At 43.6% G+C, this 17159-nt stretch overlaps 1 protein-coding gene across 6 annotated transcripts in view; it reads left to right on the forward strand.

Moving 5' to 3' along the window:
• LOC122714666 overlaps positions 1-17159 on the forward strand; it is a 172584-nt gene that overhangs the window by 125851 nt on the left and 29574 nt on the right. For all 6 annotated transcript variants that reach the window (XM_043936204.1, XM_043936205.1, XM_043936207.1 and 3 more), the window contains 4 exons: positions 3566-3750; positions 4975-5164; positions 11203-11811; positions 11941-12854. In XM_043936204.1, coding sequence (XP_043792139.1) covers positions 3566-3750; positions 4975-5164; positions 11203-11811; positions 11941-12854 — 1898 coding nt within the window. The remainder of the gene's footprint in view (positions 1-3565; positions 3751-4974; positions 5165-11202; positions 11812-11940; positions 12855-17159) is intronic.

Here is a 17159-nt window from a genome sequence, read left to right on the forward strand (position 1 = left end):
TTCTCTCCGACCGTCTTCAACCAACCCCCTTTCCTCCTCTCCCTTCCCTCCCCCCCTGCGTTGCCGCGTCGTCGAGCTTCCATCGGTTCTTGGACCCATTGTCCCGGAAACAGGCCGTACGTTGTCTGCTTCTGACGTCCCCTCCCCCTCACCACGCCGGCCGTTGATATTTTTCTCGAAGGGTATGTTCGAAAGCGACAAAATAGAGGAATTTTCCGTGGTAAATAGGGGAGGGGGGAGGGGATTCTCTATATGTGGGATGTTTTGAACGATCGTGGAAATCGTGGTTGAAAAGTTAATGGAATTTGCGAGAGGAAGGAGAGAGAGAGAGAGAGAGAGGAGAAGGAATGGCGGTTTCGAGGATGGTAAATAAGGATGGGCGCAATTTTTCACGTTGTTGTCGACTAGATCCGACGGATTATTCGGGGGAATAAACTAAAGTTTCGGAGAGATAAGAGTCTGAAAGGAAAAGTCGGCGGGGGATGGGATATCGAGGTCAGGAGGAGGAAGCTCGGGTGAGCTGTGAATAGCAAAAATGTCTGACTTTTTGGAGAGGAATTTTTTGAATGGACGATACGATACGGCTGGTGGGTGAATCGGCGAAAGATCGGCAATTGATCCGTGAACTACAGCCTGATAGACCGAGAAGAAGCATAATGGGGAATTGGTTAAAGGATATGAAATTTCTGAAAAATCGATCCCTCTCTTCTTTTTTTTTTTTTTTTCCTCTGTCCTTATTACCTTTGCCAATTAAATAATCGCGGGAGGATACGAACGATCGATTTTCACGATTTTCGGATTCATCGATCGTATACGAGAGATCCCACAAACAAAGCTTCGTTATTTAGTTTGATCGATCAATTGCGGAAGTCGTTACAGAAAGCCACCGCGCTAAGCGGGATTAATAACCAAGAGTAATGCGATTAAAGGGTTTAATTACCGAGCGTGTGTGCTATCGAGTCTTCAACGTCGATCGACGTTGATCATCGTCGATAATCGGGCGAATCCAATATTCGGGGGAAAGGGAATATTTTTTTTTTTTTTTTTTATTTAATTGTCCTCGCTGCGCCGTACTCGTTAAAAGCGTACAACGGAGGGACTTTTACCTTTTATGATCTCGCGCATCGAATCGAAAGCAGTCTTTTTATAAATGGAAATTAAATAGAGATCTCGTGTAAACGTGCATACTCGATGTACAATTGTATGCATTCGATCCTGCAGCTTTGGATCGAAAGTTGCGTCCGGTCATTCGTATTTCCGTTAAAATGGCCTTATTTCGGTCCACGCGGGTTGGAAAAGTAAGTTCCATTGGGATGGAACTGGAGAAATACGAAACGGTTAATCCGCGTCATCGGCCCCGATATGCTCCAGTTAATCGATGGAACACGGTCGTTTCACGCTGATTCGATAACTCGATTCCTTTTTTCTTTCTTTCTTCTTTTTTTTTTTTCTCTCTTTTTTTTTACCGATTCCTTTTCTTCGGCCGCCCATGTTTTCCGATACCACGGTTCGGCTTTTTCTGCTATCTCGAACCAACCCCTCGATCTTCCATTCCACGGTGTTCCAGCGTTTAATTGTTTGCTTCCTGCCCGAGCACAGGCTTTTTGCAAGCGGCATTTGCTCGAAGGAAATGTTAACATTGTGTTCCCCGTGTCCACACGATTGATGAATCACTCTCAAATATCGAGCGTTTCGAAGAAGCGTGGAATGTCGCGGAACGTAATTGCGCAATTATTATTTTTGGTCCCGATGAGAATCAACAATTTCGTGCATCGAAGACACAATTGTTCTATGAATTTGAGGCAGGTTTTTTCACCTCGTTTTATTTTATTTATAGTAATTTTGCTCAACTTATTTCCATATTTAACTGAATCATCAAATCCAATTGGATAAAATTTTAATGATTATAAAATTCCATCCATATCTTTCTATTGAAGATTTATCAGGATTTTATATTATTTTATTCGTTATCTATATTTATTAATTTTCAATATCCTTATCATTTAAGTGATCCAGATAATTTCAATAAATATACCTACTCGTATTAAACCTGTATGATACTTTACGAGCAATTCCTAATAAACTTGGTAAAGTATTTATTTCCATGCTAAATAATTAAATCACTAGAAATAAATTTATTTGTGAGTTAAAAACATTCTTTTTCAAGTGCACATTACATAATCAAAATAGAAATTACATATCGAAAGAAATCACTCTCAAATATCGATCAACGAATCTACCCTACGAACTCGTGTGTTTCCCAATCAAGAACAATAGAGAAGAGAGAGAGAGAGAGAGAAAGAGACAAGATTCGAAAGATAGAAATACACGTGTCTCGGGATAAAAGGTTCGGTATAGGAAAAAGCGAAACGGGCGTTAATCTTAGCTTCCCTTCTCTCCGATCAACTTATCCTCGATCACGTAGCGGCCGAGACGAGAAGCGTTACGATTGAAAGGCGGCCGGCTATCGCTGACCGTAAGCTCCTTTTCCTTTTTCCCCCCTTTGATCACCGACGTGACCGCCACGTGATTTTCTCTCCGCTGGTCTCGCGAGGGAACGAAACTGAACGTAAGGAACGCGTATCGAAGAATTAGCTCGAGGAAAAAAAAAATTCCGAAAAAGTTTTGCCCACCTTTTTGAAATTCTTCACCGAATTCAATCGAAAGGATGAACTTTTTCTTTTGACACTTTTGACTGCGATCTTCTTGGGAAGGGAATAGAGAGGGAGAGAGAGAGAGAGTAGAATAGAGAAGATTCGAGAGATCGTTAATCGAGCAGCTTTCACCGATGATGATTCAGCACGGTTGGGTAATCGACTGCGTTCGGTCAGGGATGAGCCACGTGTTGACTTGTCGGTAAGCTTGGACCATTAGTCTCCTCCCCGATTTCGAGAGGGAAATTTCGCTCATCCTTGACCTTTCTCACGTTCCCAATAAAACGTATCCGTCTTAATATTTAAGGAGAATTAACGAGATATTCGATTATCGTATCGAAACTTGTATTTTGTTAATTCCCTTATGATATATCCGTTTTAATAATCTTTACTTGATCGTAATAATTTATTACATTTCAATGATCAATTTATTATAATTCAATGAACTATTAATAATTAATTTATTATAGTTCGATGATTTCTTATATTCGTATTATTTTCAAAAAAATATTTGTATTTTATTTCAGAGTAGCAAACTCGTAAACGAATATCGATAGCATTTAGATCTCGCGTTGCATCTCATTTATATCGCGAAAAGTAGTAAGAAGGAAAAAAAAAAAGAAGATATATAATAGAATAATAAAAGGTAACCGGACGCCTTTGATCTTATTTTCTTACCAAAGGGGTTTATAAAACGGGATCTACGATCCCGAGGAAGAAAGTTATCGCCTCGGGAGATGAACTTCGAAAACGACGTTTATTTATCCCGGCAAAAAAATCGATGATCCATCCATCCCAACAACAAGACAATGCACGTGATAAAGGGAGGGGGGAAAAAAGGGAGGGCGGAGAGGAATCGAGTAGCAGTCGTGGAACCTGTCTAAAGCGGCTTTTCTCTTCTTTTGTTTCAGGAATTGGAGAGAAGTTATACCCTCTCGACCCCGGGGGGTAGCAGCCCCGTTTGCTGCCCGCCCTGCAGCCCGCCCCCTGCGCCGGCCGCATACATATCGAGCGCACGTGCGTCCTCGCGGAGACTCGGCGCCGGAAGCGGAGGTCCACCGTCACCGGAAAGGGACCCCTTGGGAAGACTGTTAAGGTCAGTTCACTCTCCGTTCCCTTTCTCGCGGTCTCTCGTCTAACCTCACGGTTTCAACCTTACGGCGAAACGTGAAAAATGTTTGCTCTACGAGTCGGTGGCCGACTCTCGAGTCTCTAGAGAGAATTTTCAGGAAACGCCTGCCTTCTGTGTCTTCTCGACATTCCGTTGGGATTGGATATAAGTAGCCTCGATGCTAGTAAGAACTCGTTCAACGCTCGTTCAGTTCGTTTTTTTCTCTTTTTTATTCCGGATCTTATTTCACCGAGGTTTACAACCGCGATTTAGAAACGAGTTATACAGAACGAGTAAATATTCGAAATAAAGGAGGGGTTAATCGTCGAGTAGAAATCGCTCCCCCTAAAATTGTGTCCCTTCTCCATTCCTGGCCAATCGTCCGGAAGCGGTAAAACACCCCTCCTCCCTTTCCTTAGGCTTCGCCTAAGATCATCAATCTTGACGCGCGCGACGAATGCATCGTTCAACGCGAAGTTACCATTTAGCACGGCTACGGCCTCGTCGTTTGAGAAATTAACCAGTCAACAGACGATCAGAACGCCGTTGACGCGAATTAATTAGAATCTTAGCGATAAAAAAGAGGGAGAGGGGGAGCAAAGAGCACGCGATCGTTATCGAAGCGGGAGCGACAAAGTTTCTAATTCGATCGATAAAAAGTGAGGGACGATTAAAAAGTCGTTCGAGATTGAGTCAGGAAACGTTTGCATCTTTTGTTTTTTTTTTATAAAGATCCCTTCGAGGTGAGCTTTCCTTTATGAAAACAAATTAAGAAAATTTCATCCTCCTTTTCCTCTTTTCTTTCGCTCCTTCGTGCAAATAAGTCAACATTCGTAAGTCGTAATTCCTCTCTTCTTTCTCTCAAATTTCCTTCGCACAAATTATTTTAAAAATCACAGTTTCGACGTGTAATTCCACTTCATATTTTCCTCACTTCATTCTCTATTCATTATGACAACAATTCGAAAACTTTGATTTCCTTTTCTCTCTCTTCTTCTTTCCATTCCCTCTTTCTTCAATCTCCCTTTGAAAATTTCTTTCGAGAAAAAAGCCAGGCTCGTGTCTCATCAACATTTTCCTCAACGAAACATTTAACGACGATTTTTCTCGACTTCCGTTTTCGTGGACGAAAGCGGTCGCTGGAAATTCGTGGAATCGGGAAATGGGCAAACTGTGCCGTTTAAACACCGCAAACTTTGGTGATTTCAGATTCCTCAAGTCCTTCTACAGGGAGCTAGGCACTCGCGATCCACCCCATTTGCCGGCGTGGGCCTCGCCACTTCCACTGGGCACCCTTTGTCCGGCGCATTTCCAGCCGCACCTGCAGCTGCTCCACAAAGGCGAGCAGGAGCACAGGCTCGAGAACATCAAGCCCGACCAGATCTTCGCCCCCGTCAGGGTGAGTGTTGTAAATCATCCCACGGAAACTACTACTTGCTCTTGTGCTGGGACGCGCTCGTAAAACTTGCGTGCAACGAGGAGGACCGTCCTCCTCCGCACAACCTGGTGGATTTCGGTTTTCGAGAGCAAAGGAATTTCCTTCGAGAGGAAATTTTCGAAGGGGTCCGATCTCCAGAAGAGAATACAGGTGTCCTCTCGTCGCGATAACTTCCTTCCCCCCCTTTTCCAATGTTTTTCCTCTTCAAATTCTTTAATTACGGAACGAGAGAGTGCGTCTGTCGAGGATAATGGTAGGTAAATTTGGAAGGGATGGAACGTGCGATTGTTGATTTAATTTGTTCTTTTGATTATTAAAGTGAAAACTTTACTTTTGCACATTTATATATATATATAAATTTTTATTCCATTATTACTTTTCTTTTTTTCACTTGTATTGCTTTCCATCACTGTATTGATTTATTTCGTTATTGAGATTAAAAGTCATTCGCGTATTTCATCTTTCTTAAAAATTAAAAGTGAGAGTATAAGGCAGAAGTAAAAATCTTGGTATCTTTTAAAAAAAGAAAGGAAGAAGAAGCGATCCATCCTTCTTGGAATTATATTGTTTCGACGTGAAAGTTTTTTTTTCCGAGTGCATTAGACCTCTCCCTCCAATTGTAACAACAGGGGAAATCTGTCGCCGGTTTACCAGATTTGCATGATATCGACTACGTAATTGCAAAAGTCAAGTTTACCCTGGACAGATGCTACTACAATCCTCCCCTCGACGAATGCTAAAACTTGCCACTTCGGCAACTTCGCGACATGTGAGAGCAAAGTTACCAGCGTCCGTATTTTCTTCGCCGCGAATCTCGATTTCGTTACTTTTATATCTAAAGAGAGAGAGCTTTAGAACTTTTTGATCTTTCTCGCGAATGCCGCGTGATTCCAACAGGAAATCATGGGTTTATAATTGATCTCACTCGCGAGTGTGATTTCGATGAATCATCCTCGCGTTATCAGGAAGGAGAAACGAATAAAAATTGAATCGCGATATTAAAACATAAAATATTACGTAGTATATATACGAAAGATCGAAGTAGGATAGGAAAAATATGGATTCGAATTTGAAAATATCCTTTCTTCTTGAAGCTTTATTCCGTTGAAATCCATCTTCGAAAGATCGTGTCTAAAAACGAATCGAGTAATGCAAGCGAAGCAGCGTGTTAAACTTTTCGAGGAAGGGAAAGGAAGGGAAGAGAGGTGAAGGAACAGAAGATTCTCGACGAGTTACAAGATTTTCATTCATTCGTTGCGTCTGTCGATGTTTGTTGCCATGAAAGATGAATCCTCTGTCCGAGCAAAGTCGTCCGAATCACAGTAGCAAGTTTCGATACGTTTTGTCTTCCAATCAAGAGAAATTCTTCGAACAGAGAGCTGTTTCCCCAAACTATCTTTCTGAAACTGAATTTACAAGTCAACTATTCGAAAGACTTCTTATGGGGGAATTTATCGATCGAACAGCACGTTATTCGGACGGAGAAAGCGAAAAGGTTGGCAATTAGAGAGGATCTTTAAAACTTTCCTCTCGACAAGTGCAAACGAGGATGATAAAGAGAGGAGGATCCTCCTAGAGGGGGAAGGAGGATGGATGCGAGTGCAATCGGAGAGGAACAAATATTCTTGAGTTGAGTTCTCACGTTCGTGTAACGAAAGAAAAGGGGAGAAGAGAAATTAGACGATTCTATTTTTTCCTCGAAGGAAAAGTGTTAAGAAATAGAGGAGGAAAAGAAGGATTCATCTGGAAATCTTTATCGTGTCGTTTCTAGCATCGAATCGAGGACATTGTTTTCCTCGAAAAGATATAATTATATGGATCTTACAATTGAAGGAAAAGTATGGAGAATTTGAATTTGAGAAGAGGAATAGGGAAATGGAAAGCTTCACGATGTCGTTTCTAACGTTGAATCGAGGCGAATCGAGAGTGTTATCGTCGCATTTTTCTCGATACGATGAAGCAAGAGAATAATTCTATCGGTGTTAAAAAACGGAGCAGAGGAGGAAAAGAAATCTTTACCATATCATTGTTTTCCTCGATGCGACGAAAAGAAAGAGAAATTAGAAATTCTATCGATCTTAAAATTGAAGTAAAAGTATCGAGAATTTGAAATTGAGAAGAGGAAGATGGTCATCTGGAAACTTTCGCGACATCGTTTCTAGCGTTGAATCGCCGCACAAATATGCCCGTACCGAGTTTTCTCGACACGATGAGATTGGAAAATTGCATCGAGCTCGGTTGGAAAGGCGTTAAGAGTTGGAGACTGGGAGAGATGATCGTCCAGAAACCTTCGAAACGATGTAGTTTCTAGCATCGAATCGAGGGGTGTTATCGTCGCAGAAAAATATGCCCGAAACCGAGTTTTCCTGCGATCTGATCGAAGGAGAAGTTGAGAGAATTCCCTTAGTTGGGACGAGAAAGAGGACAAAGATGGTCATCCAGGAACGTCCACTACGTGGTCGTTGAATCGAGTCGAATCGAGTCGAATCGAGGGTATTATTGTCGCACGTAATACTTTCGATGGTGGAAGGTTTTAATTTAAGGTTGGGTCGAAGATGCGGTGAGAGAGACGAATCGAGCGAGCACTCGGTTCGGTTCCGGCGTAACGAGGTATTGTTCTGTCGTGGCTTCGCTCGATGGCTGATCTCAGATGGCCGAGCTTCGCTTCGTTAACGGTTCTCGAAAGCCTTTTTTAATAGCGCCACGGTGATAACTTCTTGCACAATGCACGACCGTCTCTTTGTATCCGCGGAGAACGAGCTCTGGTGATCGAGCTTCGGGTAAATGGAGCTTCGCTTTAATTCCGTCTCGTAACATCGATCTCTTCTTACTCTTGCAACTCTTCTCTTCCTGCTTCGTTTCGCCTCATTGTCTAGACAACACTCGTGGACCGAGAAAATTTCACTTCTCGCGGTATCGAAAATTACTCAACATTTATCCCCGATGTTTGGAATAAGAGGAACGAAAAAGATTTCACCATTGGATCATATTCAATGCTGACGTAAATAAATTTCCTATTATACGATAGTTTGATTTTTTCCAAAAAAAAAAAAAATAAAAAATAAATAAATAAAAAATATTTAAAAAACGCATACATGCGTATATTTTGCTTTTACAATTATTTTTTGTATTTTTCAAAAAAAAATCAATAACGAAAAGAGAAGGAGAATTTTCATTTCCTGGTAGTATATATAATAACTGTACTACATTTATTCTTTCGAAGTAAGTTTAAACTTAAGAAGAAAATTATCGAAATTTTATTTCTTATCAAAAAATCATTCCATTTTTTATCGATATCGAACACGTTACAACAAAACTAAATTCCAACGATTAATCGTATAAATTTTTCATACCTTTCCCCCCATTCGATCGACGCTACGTCCTCTCGATAAACAATAGATGAAAAGAATGGTCGAATCAATACATTCCACGAGAGAGCGGAATTTATCGCGTGCACTGTCGCGAGAAGAATGCGCAGCGCGATAATGAGCGCGTTTACATCGCGAGGCGTCTCGGTTGGTGGACGTTTTTCCGGATCAACGACGACGTTCCAAGACGTCGACGTTCGTTGGAACATCATTTCCATTTTCCCGGAACACGGGTGCAGCGACGAGAGCGTTCTCCAATCTGTCCAGCTGGAAGTAATTTCTTTGTCTCGATGCTCGCCACGAACGCCTCTGAAACGCGCCTGCTGCGATGCAACCCTCCTTCATTTCGCGTGCGGATCTCTCCACCTCTTCTACTCGCTTCCTCCCCCGTCCTCGCGAAAAAGAAGACTATTTACCAACCGTGGACCATTTCGATGCGTATTCACGAAGAATAATGGATAAAAGCATGCACGTGAAAATAATCACGAGGATACAGAGCGGATATATTCTTTTTTTATTTTATTATTTTTTTTTTTTTTTCGAATCGTTTTCACTCGATATAGAATAAAATTGAAACGGGTTGATATCGATGAAAACTTGATATCAGCGTTTTCGCAAATAATATTTAGGACGATTGATGAATTTGATTGATGAAATAAAAAGTTAAAAATGTTAAAATGTAAAATAGTTGTTCGATATATATTACAAAAATTTGATATGTAATTTAAATAAATTCTAATTACGTATTATAGTTACTTGATAAAATAACAGGATTGCAAATGTACAACTTATAATTTTCATTTTAGAAGAAAATTCCATTCTATTATTTTTCTTTGTTCTTTGTTTTTTTCAATACTGATATTCATCGCGCAAAAGTAAAAAAAAAAAAATTAGCAGCAACAGATTTACGAGAGATCCAGAGTCGTAAAGATCGTAACGATAAAGAGGAGATACGGATGAATACCTTCCTGTCAAACTGGAACATCGAAGGCTTGAAATCACAGGTTCGATCGAACGTCCAGACGGATGAAGCGGATATTAGAATATAGGCAGGTTGTACACGATATCTGCCGGAACCTGGGAGAAAATCAAATTAATAATATACGGCGGATCGTAGTTTGATCTAGTTCGAAGAGGATAAGGATAGGCGAGCAACAGACCGTAAATGGACTAGATCCACGGGGATAATAGCTTGGGCTGACAGTCTCTAACGAAGAAGCTGGATAATAAGACTTTTCTTATGGTTGAGCCCTTTATAAACTAGGTCTAGCCGAGACAACCCTCGTGATAAAGAATGCGGAGCACAAAGGCAACGACGAGACACGAATCTTACAGCAATCATCTTCGTGTTCGAAATTACCCTTCGTATTTTAAAATCAGGGGATACAATATACAATTTATGCAATTATTTTTCGAGGATGGATTTCTAATTTAATTCGAATCGGATCGAAACGAATATAAAAATTTAACGATACAATAAATATAATTGTGAAAATATATTTGCACTATAACTTTTCTTCCGTTTATCGTCGATCGATTATCTTAATTCGATTCTCTCATCGATATATCGTCAACACATTCAATACGTATATTTATATAAAGTGCTCGCGATGATTAAGCAAAGATCGATGAACAATCGATTTCTGATCGATAATTCGATGCTCGGGTGGAGGGGAGATTGGAATCGAAAACACGGGAACACGTCCTCTCATAATCGGTTCCGTAAGCAAATTTCTATTCCACAAAGGATGGCTTATCGCGTAATCGATCGGGAACTAGCAATAGTTACCAGCATGATGGAACAAACGACTTTCTCCCTTTATTGCCGTAGCACACGTATTGCATCTCGGGAACAATGGACGCGTGTACAAAGCATTACGCGAAAAAAAAAAGAAGGAAAAAAAAAACAGTTTCGTCGATGCATTGATTAAATCTGTTTTCTTTTTTTTTATGTACGAAGAGCGTAAGAGAAAATTTTTCTCCCTTAGCTTGTCCGCTAAATTCTCGTTACTCGTTATTAGAAGAAGAGCTCGAATAAAAGAAGAAAAAAATAAAGAAAGAAAGAAAGAAGAGATGAACCGGAAATTCGAAGATTCTCTCTCGTTAATCCGTGGCACGTCGATCCTCGTAGCTCGTCGAAAAGTATAGGTGAAGATCAACGCGGGTTACGGATAGATAAGTTCTTTATATATATATATATATCATGTTGGCTGGATAGAAGTTAAAGAGAACGAAACGAAAAGCAGGCTCGAATCACGAACAACTCGTATACCGGAAGTTGGTTTGCCCAGAGTACACAGACACAAGTGGGGCAGCGGTAAGAAGAAAAGTTAGATGCTTCGTGACTAGTTTCTCGGATACTCCTTGGTTTCACGATCCCAGTCCGGTTGCTAATTAGAGAACTTTGAACCACTACTCGCGCCAACCGCTAATCCCATTCGACCGCTCACAGTTCCTCCCCCTCCCCTCACCCATGATCATCGAACTCGCCTACCACCGATTATCAACGTTATCAATCGTTACCAATTTGTCCATGCATTTTTCGATCAATGCGAAACGAAATTAAATATATATATATATATTTTCTTTCCAACTCGAAAATTTTCTTTCTAATCGAATATGTCATCCCAGTTGAGCGACGGCACGGTCTCGGAGGCGCCTCGCCGCGTGGCCATCGAGGGTGGCCCCGGAAGCGGAAGGACGACCCTCTGCCTCCGCCTCCTTCACCAGTGGGCGATCCAAGGCGATGGCCCGGCTCTGGCCTTCATCGTCCCGTTGCGCGAGCTACGCGGCAGCCCCGTGCTCAATTACCTGGCGCGGGAATTATTCCCGAGGACGGCCGCCATCGGCGACGCCATCGCTCAGGTGTGGCGGACGCTCCACCTAATGGAGGATCGCGTGCTGTTCATCCTGGACGGGTACGACGAGTGCGTGGGCGGTAGAGCGTCCCTTGCAGACGCGGTAGACCTTCTGGAGGGACGTTTGTTCCCGGACGCGAGGATCCTGGTCACGTGCTCGCCCGGCAACTCGACCATGCTCTCGCCCCTCGTCCAAAGAAGGATCCATTTGGCCGGGCTGGAGTGGCCCCACGTCGAGAGGCTCTGCGTCGCGTATTTCATCCACAACGACATAGCGGAGAAGGCTTGCGAGTTCCTCGAAGCGTTAAACGTGCAACCCCAGACCGTCAAACAGCTCGGTCAGCACCCTCTCGGTTGGATTATGCTCTGCTGCCTCTACCAGGTATTTATATTTCGAGACTCGTTTTATCGATCTCGATTCTCTCCCAATTTATCGCCTTTCCTGTTGTTGTTTCAAGAAGAAGGAAAGAAAGAAAAAATAAAGAGGAATTTTAAATCTCTCGGTCCGCAGGACTCTGGAAGCTTGCCAACGGAGACCAGCGCGCTGGTTCAAGCCGCGGTTAAGTGCATCGTGAGGCGAAGCCTGGATCCGCCTGTCCCTTACAACGAGGAGATCCCGGGCCATTGCAGGAAACGATTGGAAGACTTCGGTAAGGTGTCGTTGGCCGCGCTCAGGGAAGGCAGGTGTTGCTACACGGAGGCCGAGCTTCGCGCACGGGGCGGAGGGATCGAGGTGACCAGGTTGGGCTTCCTCACCAAGGGATTGACGTTCGGCCAACGGCGAAAACCTGACCTGTACACGCCCATTCACACGGCCGTGGCCGAATTCCTGGCGGCCTACTACTTGACCTCCGTCGCCCAGTACGCGAACATACTTCGAAGAGAGTTGGAGGGGCTGCCGTCGGGGATCATCAGCCACTTGGCCGGCCTGTTGGGCCCCAAGACGCATCTGATATTGAACCAATTGTGCCCGTTGGAGGTGCCGCCAAGGGCCGTGTTCTCGCTGTTGAAGGCAGCCGGCGCCTCGGACGGCAACATCTCCGCCGTGTGCAGACTGGTCGGCGCTGGGCCCGGCTTCGGCCCTGCGCCGAACGAGAGGCCACCGGCTCCTCTGGTCCACACTTCCCCCCTCGAGCTGGAAGGGTGGGCGAGGATCCTCGAGAGCGCGGCGTGCACCCTCGAGGCCCTCGAGGTCGTGTTCCAGGTGGAGAGGGGCTCCGATCCGAGATATCTGGACGACTTTTTCGAGGCCTTGGCCGGGAACGAGAGCGTGAAGCTCGTGAGGATCACGTCCCTTCTTGGACAAGAGTTCCCCGCGGACGAGGCGCAAAAACTGGCCGGCCATTTGAAGAGCGTCCTCGGCAAGAAGAAATTGAACGACTTTGAACTGGTTATCACTTGTCTCGAGGAAGCTGCCCACGATAGGTGAGTTGATCTCTTGTTATTATTAATTCACGTGTACGTGTCGCGAGAAATCGAGGAGATGGATAACATTTTATAAAATGTTTCTTTCTACGCGATTTCGAAGTCGAAGTTCAAGGAGGAAACGTATGCGAGAGGTTGCAACAAGGAAAATTCCCGAGGGGGGGACAGCGGTGGAATATTCGTTAAGGTGACAGGGGGAAAAAACGTCGGGTTGTTTGCGTGAACGTCGAGCGACGTCAGAAAAGTGGATTAAAAAAGTTTCGAGAAGTAAAGAAAAAGAGAGATACGAACGAACAGTTCGGTTTTTAACTCGGCGGGGGGAAGCAAGAGACTGTTTAAACAAGAAGAAATATTTACTAACTATTAATAACCAACTATTAATAACGAATATATTTACTCTGTAACGCGAGAAGTTCGAACAAGTTATATTTGTCACAGGGAAATTTAAAAAATTCCAGCAGCATGAATATTTCTCATCGATGAAAAACTACGGCTTTTAAAAAGGAACAAGCTCGAACCAATTTACCCTTCTTTACGGTGATCGTCGAACGCCTGCAACGAAACGTCTTCTCGGTTAATTTCTCTTCTCGGTAAAATTTCTCTCTCGTTCTTTCGTACAGCGTGTAAGGTCGGAAGATAAATTAAAAAGTTTACTTTGCTCTCGCGTGAAACGGCGAAGAAGACATTTCACCCTGGTGGTGGTTTTCGAGGATGGGGTAAAAGAACGTGTTTATCCAACGAGCTGAGCACGGATGAATATACGCGGAGGGTGTCGATGCTTCGAGTCCTCCCCCCCTCTCCCCATTTGCATAACCGTTCCGGTTTTTCCTGCGTGCGCGCGCGCACGGTTTGTACGAGGGCAGGTGTCAGGTGGCCTGCTTTCTCGCATTTTTTTGCGAGGGAACGAGCACGAGCCTCTTTGGTGAAAAGAGATCGAGATGAAAAGCAATCGCAATTGCAACGATAAATTCTCGAATAACCTTCGCTTCGTGCCCAACCCCCTCGACTCGAAAAGCTGTCTCCAATCTGTTTTCCCTTTCAATCGCCGGCAAAGGTCGAAGAGGAGAGAATTATGATTCTGAAAAATTGCACGTGTAGCGACCACGTCGGAAGATGAATAACGTATCCCTGTTCCGTGACGCGGCTCTTGGGAAATTATCAATTCTCCGGCATGTTCTTCCCCTCCCCCAAAAAGCAAAAGAACTCGAGAGCAATGAAACTCTCGAGGATGTTCTTCCGCGAACAACGTATCCACCGTCTTTGAGGACTGGATTTTTCACGCGTGGCGAAAAGGGCCACGGCACTCGATATTCAAAGCACGGCGAGCACGGGAACCGGGCCGCGAGCAAACGCGGCAACAAGAGCTGGGTAACAATGAGCGGCGGCCGTCGAGAGGGGTTGTGAATCGCGACTGCATAAAGTCGAGGCGGAGGAAAAGTCGAGAAAGTGGCGGAACAATATGCCGGGGCCAGGAATGGGGCGGATTTTTCTCTCCCCCTCCTCGTCCCTTTTCGCCAAGGTTGTTCACGAAGTCGGTTTTCGTGGCCCGTGGCGAAGAATTAAAGAGGACGACGACGCTGCGCTTCGAATTTTCTCTGTCTCTCCTTCCACTTTATTCTCTCTCTCTCTGTGTCCCTCCTTGGCCCTCGAATCTCCCTTCCTTTCAACTTCTTTCTTTCGGATTTCGCCTCCCTCCTCCGCTTCTCCCTCGTCCGGATTGCATTGCGGATCGCTTCTCCGTTCTTTTCAATCTCGGAGGTCTCCTCTTCCTCTTCCTCTTCAACTGTCCCCCTCGCGATTCCTTCTGCTTCTTTCCCCCTCCTTTGTCTCCGCTCTTTGAAACTTCTCGAAGAGTTCTTTCTCGCGAGAGTTTGCGCCGATTCATAATCTTTCCTCCCGCAAAGGAAAAACTTAGCCACGACGAAACGCTTTGACGTTTAACGTGAAAAACTTGGCTACAATTTCACAAGGCACAATCAAATTCTTCGGCTCCCTTGATCTCTCGTCTCGTTTCGGCTCCTCCGATCCAATTTCTCCGATTAGAGATCCCTAAACAAAGTCTTCTTCGAGTTCCATTCCTCCCCCATCTCTTTTATTTTCCAATTTTCGCTCTGTGTTTTGACTCTCGTCGTCCCATTTTTCATCTCTCTTTCTCTTTCTCTCTTTTCTCCGCATCTACTTTGAAGATTGTTTCCAAACCGAAATATCGAAGAAGAATTCCACGTGAAAAACGCGTACGCCTCCTGCGAAGAGACGTTTAACCACCATTTGCCCGGAGGCGGGACATTTTCGAGCTCATCGAGAAAGTGTTTCGCCCCTTCCTTTATCCGTCACCTCCCCTCCACTCCTTGCGAGATAGAAACAAGGAGCGTCGAAAATTGGGCAGGAATCTCGATGGAGCTCGCCACAAAGAACGGCAGCCTTCGATCGATAGATCGAAGAGATACCGCCGAGTCGACGACGAGGAGTCATCCGGTTATTCAGCAGCGTCGAGAGTGCATCGAGCGGAAAGGAAACACGAGTCCCGGGTGCTCGAAAGAGGCCGCACTCACGGCTTGTTCTACTCCCTCTCGATTGTCGTGCAATTTCATTTTCGCCGCTTCACCCCCATTTCGAGCGGTTTTGCTCCCTCGATTGAAATTTGCAAGGAAGAAAATTTCGATTCATTCGAAGGAATTAATTTCCGCGTGAGGGATATACACAAGCTTAAATGTAATAAATAAATACTCTTTTTTCTTTTTTTTTTTTAACGTCGAGAAATCGAGATTACGATAAATTCGATGATGTACAACATGAATGGAATAGCTGGACTGAAATAATTCTTGGAATTTTTTTTTTTTCCCCCATTTGGATGCCATTTTGAATATTAAGTGATATTGTTCTCGATAAATTGCTGAAAATCTAGCAATCTAGCATTGGATGACGTTAACGAATATCAAAATTTCGGCCGAGATGAGGTGCACGGTCTGTGATAACGTTGACTGACAGCTGTCGGAATATTTGGAGCTATCAATAGCTGCAAGTGATAGCACGTATGATTGGTCAGACACGCTCTCGATCTACTGAATACTCGTCGAGCGAATCATAAATTCGAATCAGCAAATTAAAAGTAAAGGTATTTTATTAATCAACTAATTTATCATCGATGAGTAAAAATACATTTGTTCGTCACGTTTTTTTTCACGTTCGTTTCCTTTTTCCTTTTTTTTAATTTTAATATTCTATTTACATTTTAATATACGCGTCGCGTGATTATCAGATTTATTTGATCATTAAACAGAATTACTCCAGAGCAGTAATGTAGCGTTGGATATTTTAATTAACTTAGAAAACACAGAGCACTTTATTTTAATTCCATATATATCGCGTAATTAAAAACGAAGCTTTGTTTGCCAAATAATTGTTCATGAATATGTACATACGCTCAGCCTGCCTTATTTGCAGCGATCCATCACTGGTTCCTCGTCCATCGTATCGTTCGTAAATGGAACATCATGCGAGATAAAATTTCTTTCTTTTTTATTTTTTTTTCAGAAACGCGTCTCTCTCAGCTGTGCTCGCTTCTCGTAAAATCTCTTACATTCTTTTCCCCCCTCCTCTGCGTAATTTTGGAGGAAATCCAAATACTCCAAATACTTTCAAGTTCCCCTCAGACGCGAAACATCGGTAGCTTTCGCGTAACTGTTGCACACGCGTGTATGCTCACAGTCTCTCGAAATAATGGGCGGATGTATAACGGAGGAAGCGAGGCGTTACACGTGCACGAATCCATAAACAACGCGTACAACGCTGAAATCGATCGATTGCTCAAGTTTTCGCGTACGTATCCAATTCATCGCGCTATCTAATCGACGAGGAAATGTGTATACTACTTTCCGAGAAGATACGCTCATTTTAAAAAATTCGACGTTGGTCTGTTGACTTTTAATTACTCCGGCTCCCGCTTGAAAAACTGGAACGGTATCCCCTACTCGAGGCCATATTTTCGGCTTCTTTGCTGACATTTCGCAAACACTGCAGTTGCCGGCAGTGTATTGGTAGCAGTGTGTCAAGCAGCCACTGATGAAGGAAACTGCAATGCTTGCGAAACGTTGGCACGAAAACTGCAACGTTTCCTTAACACAACCGAATAAGTCTTCTAAAAAAGAATATATATATATATGTGTGCGTGTGTATGTATATATATATCGAGGGAATAACCATAGGTACACGTTTCGCCGATTACCCAAGTGGCCAAGTGACCGTTTACAACACGGCTGTTTAATCCCCCATTCGTATCCGCGTTTCCACGTCCGTGGGTAAATG

The sequence above is a fragment of the Apis laboriosa genome, unplaced genomic scaffold (assembly GCF_014066325.1).
Source record: "Apis laboriosa isolate Shangri-la unplaced genomic scaffold, ASM1406632v1 scaffold34_cov151, whole genome shotgun sequence".
NCBI lineage: Eukaryota > Metazoa > Arthropoda > Insecta > Hymenoptera > Apidae > Apis > Apis laboriosa.